General features: G+C 47.0%; 1 protein-coding gene across 1 annotated transcript in view; it reads left to right on the top strand.

Annotated features, from left to right (window-relative positions):
* Positions 1-3,419: 3,419 nt before the first annotated feature.
* The window catches only part of CLIC6 (chloride intracellular channel 6), a 48,479-nt gene continuing 37,379 nt past the window's right edge, over positions 3,420-14,519 (top strand). Inside the window, exon 1 of the mRNA XM_003949160.6 lies at positions 3,420-5,044. Within this exon, the coding sequence (XP_003949209.2) occupies positions 3,791-5,044 (1,254 nt within the window). The 5' untranslated portion in view covers positions 3,420-3,790. The remainder of the gene's footprint in view (positions 5,045-14,519) is intronic.

Genomic DNA, 14,519 nt, shown 5'->3' on the forward strand with positions numbered 1-14,519 from the left:
TCCCAGGCAGAGGCCCAGCAAGTTCTAGGGACGGCAAGCAGGCTGGTGTTTTAGGGGCTGCAGAAGTCTAGTAGGCCAGAAAGAGATTGGGATTGCCTGATTTTATAGGACCTCATACTTCATGCATAAAGACTTGACTTTTTCTTAGTGTGAGACAGAAAACCTTTGAAAGATTTTGAGCATAAAAGTGGCATGGTCTGATTCATGATTTCCAAAGAGGATCAGCTGGCTGTGGAGTGGAGAGCAGACTGTCGAAGGCCAGGAACTAGTTAGGAGGTGGTGGCAATAATCTAGGTGACAGGAGGTGATGGTGACTTGGACTGGTACAGTGGTAATGGGGATAGAGAGAAGAGGTTGGATTTTACGTGTGTGAGTGTGTGTGTGTGTGTGGGTGTTTGTGTACTTTCTAGTGATGGCATCTCACTATGCTGCTTCCAAGCTGGTCTAGAACTCCCAGGTGCAAGTGATTCTCCTGCTTCAGCCTCCCGAGTAGCTGGGACTACAGGTGCACCACCATGCCTGGCTTTGGGTATATATTTTTAAAAAGTGAAGCCAGGTGGATTTACTGGCAGGTTGGATGTAGGGTTTGGAAGAAAAGAGCTAAGGTTTTCAGTTTGGGCATGTCTGTGCACACGTTGGCATATGTGTCTACATAAAGCTTAATGTTATCCAAAATTATCTCATTTCTTTGTTTACTTATTTTATTTTTATTTTTATTTTTGCTTTACACCATTTGAAGAGGGACCTTCCCAGTCTTGTTTATTGCTGTATATCCAGTGTCTGGAACAATCTGTCTCTTTCTCTCTCTTAAAATAAAGTATTTAGCTGTCGGTAATGTGGTTACAGAAAAATTGTAAGGAGCTGTTATTTTCTGTCTTCTGCATTTTCAGCATTTAGCCTGCATTTATTTAAAAATAAACTTTATTTAATTACAGACGATTGAACAAATTTGCAAAATTATATAATAGAAAATTTAAAAATGCTTATTATCGTTAAGTGAAAAATTCTACATTCTGCAGACAGAATGTTATTTTGAGAGCCAATGTTAATGTGAGTAAATGACCCCAAACCCTATAAAAGAATAAATCCAAACCCTGTAAGATCAAATAGCCTTGTGTGATCCACAGGATCAGTTTCCAGGACAGAATAGACTTTATTAGCATTGTTTTTCTGCAAGGACATTATTCAGGCCAGTTCTCAGCCACTCAGCCAACAGCTTTGTTTCCGACTGTGCCAAGTCTGCAAACAGTAGCTGATCATCTTTAGCTCAATTCAAAAGGAGGTTTTTCTAGATATTCCAACCACACCCCCCCATAGCCAGCACACTTCTATCAAGTTTGATTGAGTTAGAGTTTATGAAATATTTCCTGAATGACGGAATACACACGTGCCTTCAAATACATATGCACCAACCTGAACTAGTTTTGGAAAATACTTTCCTCAGTTAGTTTTATACTTTGGGGGGTAAGCTAATGTCACAAGATGCTCTATTGACAGAAATTCTTATCTACTGACTTTGCTAAAAGAATTTGCTAAATATTATTACTCACGTGAGTGTCTTTAATTTGGTTCTTTGTAAACGTTGAGCACTGAAGACAGTTGGTTTGTTATTAAGGACAAACTTATGCATCTAACTAATCTCACATTTTTCTAAGCAGCGCAAATAAACCCAGAGCCCTTCAATGGTTCACAGGTCCACAATCCTTTTCTACACATTCTGAAATCCTAAAAGGCTCTGAATACTGAAAGCTTTTTTGGGAACTCATCTAGAATCAGAACCAGAAAGGCTTGAACTCAGTTGGAGGTGAACCTAAACTGGGGGTGGGGGGCCTGAAGCTTGTATGATTTTACCATATCTCACCAAATGTGATGCCTATCTGTCTTACTGCAGAAATATTAATGTGTCTGATCACAAAGTGATGTTCTGTGTTATGTAATATACAGTAAAATCACTCAATCATCTTTCTAACAATTCTGTTTTCTGAAACACATCCAGGCTCATGGGATTTGCATAAAGCACTGTAAACCTGTACTGTGTTTGCTGTTCCGGGCTGAACGTGCTGGCTTCATCTTTCTTTACAAGATAAGGGTGATGGCTGCTACCTTGCCCTTGTGAATGCAGCAGGATTCCTTTTCTAGGTGCCTAGAGCTTTTACGGCTCACGTGCATCTCTGGCTCACCTGTGTGAGTGTCATGCTTTGAGTAGATGCCACTTTGTGGTGATGAAGCTTCTGGCCTGTACCTACCCAGACAGAGCACAGCCTTGGAGAAAGGTAGCATGAAGCTGAGTGTCTCTGGGCTCCTGTCCTGTCATCCATCAGTGATGAGCAATGGGAAGTAGAAGGAGACACATTATGTTCATGGCCAAAGGTGTGACCCCAAGCCACATCAACGGCACCCCCAGCTCTTTCAACGAAAACAACCTTCTGTGGGCATGAGGGGCTCACGTATCTTAGGCCAATATCAAAGCCATATAAAGCCTGACGAATCAAGTCAATCTTGAGCTGGGATCCCCGTTCCACCACATTTACATAGTGCCACCTTGGGTAACCCAGTTTCTTGGTAACCCACTAGAAGTAGCCTGGCTTATAATAAACTTACGACATAGTTTTCACCATAATAACTTCCTTTTTAAAGAAGGTATTGGGTCTGTGATCCTGGGAGTACCCTAACCCAGGGAATTCCATAGCTCCCCTCTTTCAAATCTTGGATTTTCTTTTCTCCACCTCCAGATTCCCAAGCTCTTAACTTGGAGGCAGAAGCACTGGTCGTGAGTTTAGAAATCTAGGAGAATCAGCAAGATACACAGACTCTTACAGTCTTAAGAGACCCGGGAGATGAGGGTGTAACCTTTTTCCAGCGCAGGGCTCCCACGATCCTCCACACAGGCCTGGAGAAGCGGCCCCTCATGGACAACAGCGCCCATCTCTGGTCAGGGAAACTCGACTGGCTCCTTGTGCGCCTATATGAGGGGCCTCTGGAACCTCTCCGGGGGCCCTGCAGACATGGGAAGGCGGCCAGGGTAGCCTCCCCTGCTTCTTCTCTCAGGGATTTACACCCTTGCTCTTGGACATCAGGCACAATGTGGACATCTTCAGTTGGGTACCGGGGGAGCTTGATGCTTCACTCCTGGGGTAAGGTGGGGATTAGGTGTTTGGGTGTCGGGGTGTGTGTTTGGAGGGGGTGATTTAAATGACTCTGGAACTTGAAGCCATTCTAGAGAACAACACCCAAGCGGCCAGGAGAACCAGAATCTTTTCATCAACATCCACAAGGGTCACGAGAAAGACTGTCATTGGCCAAGCTCCTAGGCTACCCAAACAAAGGAGGGAGGAGGGGAAGACAAACCCCGCCCAAGCCCCAGGGGATGGAGTTGGCACCAAGGACTTCTGGTCAACCCCAGGACAGCGGACAGCGGGCCGGGCACTTCCAAAGGTGCAGGAGCGAAGCAGCCCTCTCCAGCCGTGCACTGCACCTCCGCGGCCCGCGGGCGAGATTGGGGTCCCGGTGGGAAGCAGACGCGCAATCGGGGAGAAGCTCCAGGGGTGGAGGAAGAGTCCAGAGAGCTTCAGCTGGGCAGAAGGGGCGCAGAGGCTTGGGGCCAAGCGGAGTTTGCCCTGCGGGTCCTGCGCAAGGCCCCAGTGCCCCGGCTAAACCTTTACCGCAGGATCCCAGAGCCGGCGTCCTTCAAGGAGCACAGAGGGCCCCGCAGCACGCCCCTTGCCCAGCGCCACCGACCCCTAAGCAGGGTCAAGGAAGGAGTCCCGATCAAGGACAGGGATCTGCGGCCATGGCCGAGGCCGCGGAGCCGGAGGGGGTTGCCCCGGGTCCCCAGGGGCCGCCGGAGGTCCCCGCGCCTCTGGCTGAGAGACCCGGAGAGCCAGGAGCCGCGGGCGGGGAGGCAGAAGGGCCGGAGGGGAGCGAGGGCGCAGAGGAGGCGCCGAGGGGCGCCGCCGCTGTGAAGGAGGCAGGAGGCGGCGGGCCAGACAGGGGCCCGGAGGCCGAGGCGCGGGGCACGAGGGGGGCGCACGGCGAGACTGAAGCCGAGGAGGGAGCCCCGGAGGGTGCCGAGGTGCCCCAGGGAGGGGAGGAGACAAGCGGCGCGCAGCAGGTGGAGGGGGCGAGCCCGGAACGCGGCGCGGAGGGCGAGCCCCGCGGGGAGGCTCAGAGGGAGCCCGAGGACTCTGCGGCCCCCGAGAGGCAGGAGGAGGCGGAGCAGAGGCCTGAGGCCCCGGAAGGTAGCGCGTCCGGGGAGGCGGGGGACAGCGTAGACGCGGAGGGCCCGCTGGGGGACAACATAGAAGCCGAGGGCCCGGCGGGCGACAGCGTAGACGCGGAGGGCCCGGCGGGGGACAGCGTAGACGCGGAGGGCCCGGCGGGGGACAGCGTAGACGCGGAGTGTCCGGCGGGGGACAGCGTAGAGGCGGAGGGCCCGGCGGGGGACAGCGCAGAAGCGGGGGTCCCTGCGGGGGACAGCGTAGAAGCCGAAGGCCCGGCGGCGGACAGCATGGACGCCGAGGGTCCGGCAGGAAGGGCGCGCCGGGTCTCGGGTGAGCCGCAGGAAGCAGGGGACGGCAGCCTCTCGCCCCAGGCCGAGGCAATTGAGGTCGCAGCCGGGGAGAGCGCGGGGCGCAGCCCCGGTGAGCTCACCTGGGACGCAGCGGAGGAGGCGGAGGTCCCGGGGGGAAAGGGGTCCGAGGAAGCGGCCCCCGGGGACGCAAGGGCAGACGCTGGCGAGGACGGTGTAGGAGATGGGCCACAGCAGGAGTCGGGGGAGGACGAAGACAGACGAGAGGGGAGCCCGGAGGGGCCAAGGGAGGAGGCCGCAGCGCGGGGCGAAGAGGAATCCCCCGACAGCAGCCCACATGGGGAGGCCTCCAGGGGCGCCGCGGAGCCTGAGGCCCAGCTCAGCAACCACCTGGCCGAGGAGGGCCCCGCCGAGGGTAGCGACGAGGCCGCGCGCGTGAACGGCCGCCGGGAGGACGGAGAGGCGTCCGAGCAGCGGGCCCTGGGGCAGGAGCACGACATCACCCTCTTCGTCAAGGTAAAGCTCGCTTCCCTCAATTCTTAGGACGACCGCCTTCCATTCGAGGTCTTGGTCATCTCAGATCCCAGAGGGACGCTTAGGGAGGAACCCTTGGTGGTGTCCTGATTGTCATCAGGCGCTTCCATGCGCGGGAGGTAGGCGGGACAGCCGGGATTTCCCAGAGAAGAGTTTCCAGGGCATTTGCGGGAGGACTCAATGGTTTGGAAGCAAAGACTTTGGGGGTGGGGGCGACGGGGTGTGCGATGGGGGCCAATGAGGATGTGGGGTTGTGGGTTCAGCATCCCACTGTCCTTTGACGTGAACATCCTAACTAGCCCTCCTAGTCAGGAGGTTATTAACGAATTAACTAAGAAGTTAAAAAGAAGAAGAAGAAGAAAAGCAACGCACCTATTGGTGTTCAAAGGGATTTCTGCCAAAGGAAGCTTTAATACTTGAAGCCAAAACACGCAGACAGGTAGGTTCAATGTGGGAGGTGCCTTCCAGACTTAATCTCGGAGACCCAGAGCTGGTCAATGTTTTCAACTGCAAAAAGGTATTCCATTTTGGTAGAATCAACAATGTACGTTTAGGGGGGAAAGTGGAGCCTTATTGACATAATGTTTATTGAACGTTTTAACATTGAATTTGGAAGAATACAAGATGCTGGTGACTTGAACATCATCTGCTTGTATGTCATGTTTTTAACCTCAGTTCACATGGGAAGAGAGCAAGGATTCTGTGAAGGAATCTGTAGAGACACAACTGAGGAAGTTTTGAATTTAAACAGGAATTATTTACAAGGCATGAAAAATCAAAGAACAAAGCTCAGCAGCAGTTCACACCAGGATCTTTGTTTAAAAAGCCTTTTCTGAGGACCTTTGGCCAGACCCAGGAAAGCTGGAGATAATAAGGTCAAGAATGTGCATTTCATGTTGAATCATAATCCTTCAGAAATACTTTCAGGCTTATAGAAACCAGTTACCATCTAAACCTCTCTGGCTGAAATGCAAGCACATTTTAATAAGTAAAAGGAAATGCTCCCAATGTGATTAACATCAGAATTTTAAGAATTGTTTGGGTGGCGAGGGACTTGGGAAAGAAGGGGTGTGTGTGTGTTTCTTCCCCAGTGAGAAGGTGCTGTTTCTGGCTTTTTTCAAGACCCTGGGACATAACCTCAGGACACCAGCCCCTGAGAGGCTGCTGGGAAGAGCTGGAGCGCAGTGCTGCTGTGTGACCCCAAATCCGCTCCTCTCCATCACCTTGGTTTTAGAAATTTCCCGTTGCTCTGGTTGTAAGGATACATGATTCTGGCACACGGCCTCTTAGCACAGTTTTGATGGACAGTAGCAGCTTCTGGCTAGTCTCCCTGTTTCAGTTCTCTGTCCTCTCCAATCTAGTCTCTTTGTAATAGCCAGTGAGCTGTGGACAAGATCTGATCATTTTATTTCTTTGTGTAAAATTCTTCAGTTGTTTATTGCAGAATTTCAGGTAAATCCCCACTCCTTAGGCAGCCCACGAGGCCCTTTGTGATGTTATTTCTGCCTTCTTTCTTTCTGGCCTTGGCATTGCTGGGTGTCCCCACCCTTTGTTACCTGTGGTCTCGCTATGCCACCTGGATTAAACTACTTACTGTTCCTTGAGGGAGCCACGTTCTTTCCTGCCTTGAAACTTTCTACATTATGTACCCTCTGTCTGAATGGCGTTTCTCCTCGCCCCTGTCTGCCCTCCTGCCTAGTTATCTGCCACAAGTCCAAGAGTTAGCATGGAGGTCATATCTTCCAGTCCCAGTCGGATGTCCCTGTTAAGGCATTGCCCTCAGCCTGCTATGTCTCGTTCCTCAGCTGTGTGAAATTCATCATTCTAGCTCCAGCGCAGAACACAGGTGTGGGTTGTGGTGAAGGCTTGAACGGGCGGCTGGCTGCTGGATAGTGTGGTGATCAAGAACACGGACTTTAGAGCCAGTGGGTCTGGGCTCAAATCTTGGCTTTGCTAATTTCTTGCCGGGTGACCTTGGGCAAGTTACTTAATCTTTTGGTATCATTGTGGTCTCATTGATAAAATGGGGACGGTAATAGTACCTAGCCCTTGAGGTTACCGTGAGAAATTGAGAGTTAGATTACACAAAGCACTTAGAAAAGTGCCTGGCTGGAAATAAGCTTAGTACACATGTGAGTTCCTATTGTTACATCTGTGCTGCTCGCATAACTTGCACTGATTTTGCACAGAAACAGTTATCCCTGCCATTACTTATTTTATTTATTTTTAGGGAAAATCCCTCTAGGTACCTAATTACCTCCAATCTCTAGGGATAAGAATGTTGTGAAAAGTAAAAACAACTTGCTTTCTCAAATACTGCTTGGGAGGAGTTTGTGTAGGCAGAAGCATGTGGCCTAGCACCAGCAGTGGCCGAGCACGAGCAGCTTACCCAAAATGCTTTATCCTGATGATTGACTTGGTGCTCAGTTGCTAACTTTTTTTTTCTTAAGGAAACAGATAGATCTCCAAATGATGAGATTGGTTAACTTTTTTATTTTTTTTTTTAATTGAGACAGGTTCTTGCTCTGTCACCCAGACAGGAGTGCAGTGGTGCTATCTCAGCTCACTGCAACCTCCACAGACTGGGTTCAAGTGATTCCTGTGTCTCAGCCTCCTGAGTCGCTGAGACTACAGGCATGCGCCACCACGTCTGGCTAATTGTTTTGTGTTTTGGGTAGAGATGGGGTTTCGCCATGTTGGCCAGCCTGGTCTCGAACTCCTGACCTCAGGTGATCCACCCACCGTGGCCTCCCAAAGTGCTGGGATTACAGGCTTGAGCCACCACACCTGGCTGAGATTTGTTAACTTCTGAGGGGTCACTTATCATGAGCCTCACAGTATTGATATTGTGTCTCAGTTTCTTCTTATCCTACCAATTATGCTCTTTGAAAACAAAATGAAACAAAAACAAAAAAGACAGACATCAAAGCAAAAAACAAGCAAAAAACAAAACTAAACAAACAAAAAAAAACACCCTTTAGACTCATATTTTCTGAGTTTGAAATACTTGATGTAAAATCTGTAAATTAGTTCAGAATAGGATTTCTTTGCCAGAATTAGCCTTTTCTAGGCTCCTTTTTTGGGCTCAGTTTTGTCTGGGTTCTATTCTGCAGTGGACACCTGAGCTGGGTTTTGTGAACATGCCTAGATGCGTCTTCATGGTGGGTTTTCTATGGCATGGCTGGAGTGTGGAATTCACAGCTGGGTTTAAAGGAAAGTACTGCAATATTCTCTCAAACATTCTCCTAGCCTTCATATGACAGCTGAGCAAACACATTTTAAAATCAGTTAGCCCATATTTTATTTGCGAACTCCTAGCTTTCACATTTCTTCCAATTTTTTTTTTGAGACAGGGTCTCACTATGTTGCCCAGGCTGGTCTCCAGCTCCTAGGCTCAAGCAGTCTCCCTGTGTCAGCCTGCTGAGTAGCTGGGACCACAGGCACGCACCACTACACCCAGCTAGTTTTTTTAAAAAAATTTTGTAGAGACAGAGGTCTCACTTTTTTGCTCCAGAGGGTCTCGAACTCCTGGGCTCAAGTGACCCTCCCACTTTGGCTTCTCAAAGTGCTGGGATTATAGGCACAAGCCACCATGCCTGGCCTCTCTTCCTATTTTGTTAAAAATAAATATATTGGTTACAAATATACCAGAAAGTCATGGCTAACTATGTAGTAACATGTAATAATAATCGTCCCACATTTGCTTCTAATTAGCCATCTAATATATTCCCCATCTTTATGAGAATTGTCATGTTATTAATTTGTCAGTTTGTTTTATTTTACAAGCATGCAAGGATGCATTCTTGTACATAAGCCAGGAACATATAGAACCAGCCAAGAAAGGTCTGAAATTATTTTGTGGTAAATTAATTGCTGATTATGCTAATTTTTAGTTTTGTTTTCTCAAAGAAGTGTTAATTATTTGTCATCAAATTATAGGGTAACTCTGCAATATATTTAGTAAGAAAGGTTATTTTTCTTTCCTCATAATAACAAAGGGTAACAACATAATCACATAATCACACAACAACATAATAACAACAGGCAAAACACTAGCAGCAAAGAGTTAAGTAAGAACTTCATTTAAGTAAGGAGTTCAGCGGTAGTGGAGATTTAGTCGCCAAGGAAGTCTTGCTTACGGCTTTGGTTCCCCTAATCTGGCGTGTAAGCTTTGAGTCAGGGTCTTTGGGTGGGACAGTTTGAGCTACGGCTTTCCTGGCAAATTTGACATGACTTAAAAAACTTCAGAGTTGACCAGTGATTAGTCCTGGGCCACCCAGGATTTAGACACCACCTGTTTACTTGTAAACATGCAGTTATTGCTGAGCTAAAAAAACTTGCATTTGTATTCACATTTGGGTTCTCCAAAGAGGTGAAACTGATCCGATGAAACACAGTAAAACTCAAGAAGGACATGGCCTTTGAATAAGCACTGTCACCCAGAAATGAGCCCCCGCCCCTCCAAAAAAAAAAAAAAAAAAAAAAGAGCCTTCCAAGCATTGCCACACCACAGGGCTGGGCAAGAATGAGCCAGGACCAGCGTCTGATGGACTCCTGGTAGACCGGTAAGCTGTGGCTCTCTGTGGACATGTCACTGGGAGAGAGCATGTTGGGACTTGTTCTATGGGGCTTGGTCTCCAGGGAGCTTGAAAGGGAGATGTTATTTTCACAACTATGTGTTCTGAAGGAAAGTGAGCAAAGATGCATTTCTGAGACTTTAATTCTCCCCTAAAAACAAAAATTTTTTGTAATTTTTTTTATTGTCTTAGAAAACCTGCCTACAAATTACACATATGAAATCAGTACCGGGTTACTTGGGGGTGGAAACAGGTGGAGCATGATGTTTTGCGTAACCTCTTGCATACAAACAGGTGCAGGTGTGCACATGCATGCTGGGGGTGGGGATACCCCTGCCACACTCAGTGAGAGCCCTATCGTCATTGCCTCTCTGTTCTCACCACCTGCCACTGCAGTGGGCTCATGGCAGGCCCTCCACTGTGCTTTTTGGTGCGGATAAATAGTGGGTCGGGTGGATGGCTAATCGGTAAGACACAAGCCCAGTTCTCCACTGTCCCAGCCCAGTGTCCCTTGTGAGAGAAACAGAGCCACCTTTTTCCATGAAGGACTCTTGGTAGCAGGGTTACAGGATGCTGGTGGCTTTGGGAATTTGCAGCTCTTTCCTGCCATGTGCACACATCACAGCTCCCGTCTCTGTCTGGGCTGACGGGCCATGTGCTTCATGAGAGCAATTATGTTTCTTTACCTTCAGCACGGGTTCCTCCCCTCACATGGGGTTTCCTTTGTGTCCTTGGTTTCACACAGCCAGCCTTTGTCGGGCCGACTCAGATATCCCATTTCCTTGAATATCTAAAGACCCACAGAAAACCTTCAGAAATACTACACTGGGTCCTTTAGGCATGCGAATGTATTGTGTCCTTTCGGACACCTAGATAAAACCTAGAAGTGGAAGGAGTATGTAAAAGCCAACACTCCAATCCATGCTTGAGGCTCAGAGGGATCCTCATGCTATGGGTCCATATATTAATTCAATACATATGGATATATTACCTACTGTGTGTTGGACTCTGTGCTAGATTCTGGGGACACATTGGTAAGCAGGACCGACAAGCTTGTTGCCCTCCCAGAGTTTACCATCTAGCACAGAAGACAGACATTTGGCAATGTAATACATTATGTCTGTAGCATCTCCACTGGGCTGCAAGCCTGCACTGCAAAGACCATGTAGTTTTTCCCATCATTGTTCTTTCAGCCCTTTGCATGCTGTTTGACACATAACAGCCAGCCAGTTAATGCTGGTATGAAGGGAAGGGGGATGGATGATGAGCAGCAGGCTATAGGAGCATGCAGCAGGAGGACCTGCAGACACAGTGGTAATCACTAAATAGTTGTTGATTTAATTATATCTGGGGAGACACAACCATTTTCCTTTCCAGTCCACAGAGTAGTGGGATCCTGTGATAATGCCTGGTATAGATTCTTCAAGATTTTCTAAAACAAGTGATCTTTGATCTATCATTCTCTGAACTCCTGTCATATTAGTAAAGAAAAAGTTTTTGTGAGAGTTATAAAGGTATTCAAATCTTCTAAAATTTTCCAGCATTAATTTTGTTTTTTTTTTCTACCTGAGTGTTGATTTATAAAGTGGGCCCTATATCTGGGCATAGTTGGGGGAGACATTTTCTTCACAATATAGACAGTTTCCAAAAGACCACCCCCATGCTTTTTGTTAGCCTATTCTCCTCCCCACAGGGAGACAGTATCCAAGTCCATCTTCGGCTAAAATCCATGCTTGTATTGACAGCCCCACTTCCTCCTTCTGAAAGCAGCATTTTAATTTGGAGCTGTTGGTGCTTAGGTATAAAATCTATTTCATTTAATGCTGCCATGAAAATTTCCCAGTTTTGAATTTAAGACAGTCTCTTATTGTTTTTTCCTGCTGTTGCATGGGGGACCATCTGCTCTGCCAAGCTTCCAAAACTTTGCTCTCAAGTTAGGTGGCAAATGGGCTAACAATTTGGTATATGTTAAGAGCTTGTTATAAAGAATACTTATGCCCCAGCTGGTACTACAGTATGGTATTTAACGTTGAAGAGAACATCATTAAGAGTGTGTTCAGCTGCAATTAATAAACTATCCAGTAACAAGTACCTTTAATCAGAAGTGTATTTTTCTCATACAACAAGAAATCCAGAGATAGGTGGATAAAGCATCTTACCCATGTCATCAAGGGCACAGATTAGTTCATTGTGTTCTGTCTCCCTGTATCATCAAAAGATGGCTGCCTTAGCCTTAAGCACCAAATCCTGACCAGCAATATCTCAAGTAGGAAACTAGAGGGAAGGGTCAGGAGTTTTCTTCTGATTCCCATTCCTCCTTCATCAGGGAGGAGAAATGCTCCTGAAAACTCTTGCAGCAGACTTTTCCTGTGTCTAATGGCTAGAACTGGATTCTGTGCCCCAACCCCCTCCAGGCCTTTTACAAGCACAGGTGTATGAGATTGGCGTATATATACCAGGGGTTAGCAAACGGTGGCATGCAGGTCAGATCTAGTCTGCCACCTGTTTTTGTACACCTACAACCTAAGGATGACTTATGTTTTTAAATGGTTGGAAAACATTAAAAGAAGAGTAATTCATGACTCACGAAAAATATATGAAATTCAAATTTCAGGGCCCATAAACAAACTTTTTTTGGAACCCAGCCATGCTTGTTCTTTGATGTATCCTATATGACTCCTTTCACTTTCAACAGCAGAGTTGAGTAGTTGCAACAGAGATTCTGTGGACCACAAAGCCCACAATATTTATTACTGGGCCCTTTAAGAAAAAGTTTACTGGCTGGGTGCGGTGGCTCACGCCTGTAATCCCAGCACTTTGGGAGGCTGAGGCGGGTGGATCACGAGGTCAGGAGATTGAGACCATCCTGGCCAACACAGTGCAACCCCGTCTCTACTAAAAATACACAAAAAAATAAAAGTCAGCCGGGCATGGTGGCGTGTGCCTGTAGTCCCAGCTACTCAGGAGGCTGAGGCAGGAGAATGGCATGAACCCAGGAGGTGGAGCTTGCAGTGAGCCGAGATTGCACTCCAGCCTGGGCAAGAGAGAGACTCCATCTAAAAAAAAAAAGAAAAAGTTTACTGATTCCTAGCTTATACCTACTTTGATTCATCGTCTGGGACTAGATACAATGCCATTCATACAAAATTGGAGTTCGATTTAGAAGGAAAAAGGAGAACAGTTGTAGAAGAAAGAACTGGCAGCTTCTTTCACAGTGAATAAGAAATATTTAAGACACTAAACATCTATATATTGTTAGAAATGGTTGGTTTTTGCCTACAAAAACCATAAAAATTTTGATTTATTTAAAGTCAACATAAAATGTAGGTTAAATGTATTTATACAAATTTTAGTATAACATATTTATGTAGTCCATGGGATTATTTTGTAAAATTTACTTACCATTTTTTTGGAAAAGATAATACATTGGAATAGTAAAATTTAGAAACATAAAAAGATATAATATAATGAGAATTAAGTCTTCTTTCACCCAGGAAGCCCAACCTCCCAATTTTTCTCCCTAGAGATAACCACCAAATATTTTTCCAGAGACATTCTGTGCAAATTCAAACATATCCTCACTGTATTATCTATTGCTGTGTAACAAATTGTCCCAAGACCTAGAACCTTAAAGCAACAAACATTTTATATTATTCATAGTTTTCCAGGGTCAGGAATTTGTGAGTTGCTTAGATGGGATTTTTGAGTTGCTTAATCTGTTCTCATGCTGTTGTAAAGAACTGCCCAAGACTGGATAATTTATAAAGGAAAGAGGTTTAATTGACTCACAGTTCTGCATGGCCTGGGAGGCCTCAGGAAACTCACAATCACGGCAGAAGGGGAAGCAAACACATCCTTCTTCGCATGGCGACAGGAAGGAAAAGTGCCAAGTGAAAGGGGAAGCTCCTTATAAGCCATCAGATCTGGTGAGAACTCACTATCACGAGAACAGCATGGGGGAAACTTCTCCCATGGTTCAATTATCTCTACCTGGTCTCACACTTGACACGTGGGGATTATTACAATTCAAGGTGAGATTTGGGTGGAGACATAGCCAAACCGTATCATTCCACCCAGGCCCCTCCCAAATCTCATGTCCTCACATTTTAAAACAAAATCATCCCCCTCCAACAGTCTCACCAAAGTCTTAACTCATTCCAGCATTAACCTAAAAGTCCAAGTCCAAAGTCTCATTTGAGATAAGGCAAGTCTCCTCCACCTATGAGCCTGTAAAGTCAAAAGCAAGTTAGTTACTTCCCAGATACAATGGAGGTACAGGCATTGGGTAAATACACCCATTCCAAGTGGGAGAAGTTGGCCAAAACAGAGGGGCTACAGGTCCCATGTAAGTCTGAAATTCCATAGGGCAGTCATTAAACCTTCAAGTTCCAAAATGATCTCCTTTGATCCCATGTCTCAATCCAAGTCACACTGATGCAAGAGGTGGGCCCCCATGGCCTTGGACAGCTCCACCCCTGTGGCTTTGCAGGGTACAGCATCCCTCTTGGCTGCTTTCATGGACTGGTGTTGAGTGTCTGTGGCTTTTCCAGGTGCACAGTGCAAGCTATTGGTGGATCCACCATTCTGGGGGCTGGAGGATGGTTGCCCTATTCTCACAGCCCTACTAGGCAGTGCCCCAGTGGGGACTCTGTGTGGGGGCTCTGACCCTACATTTCCCTTCTGTACTGCCCTAGCCGAGGTTCTCCATGAGGGCTCTGCCCCTGCAGCAAACTTCTTCCTGGATATCTTGGCATTTCCATATATCCTCTGAAATCTAGCCAGAGGTTCCTAAACCTCAATTATTGACTTCTGTGCACCAGCAGGCCCAACACCACTTGGAAGCTACCAAGGCTTGGGGCTTGCACCCTCTGAAGCAATGG

The sequence above is a fragment of the Pan troglodytes genome, chromosome 22 (genome assembly GCF_028858775.2).
Source record: "Pan troglodytes isolate AG18354 chromosome 22, NHGRI_mPanTro3-v2.0_pri, whole genome shotgun sequence".
In the NCBI taxonomy this organism is placed as follows: domain Eukaryota; kingdom Metazoa; phylum Chordata; class Mammalia; order Primates; family Hominidae; genus Pan; species Pan troglodytes.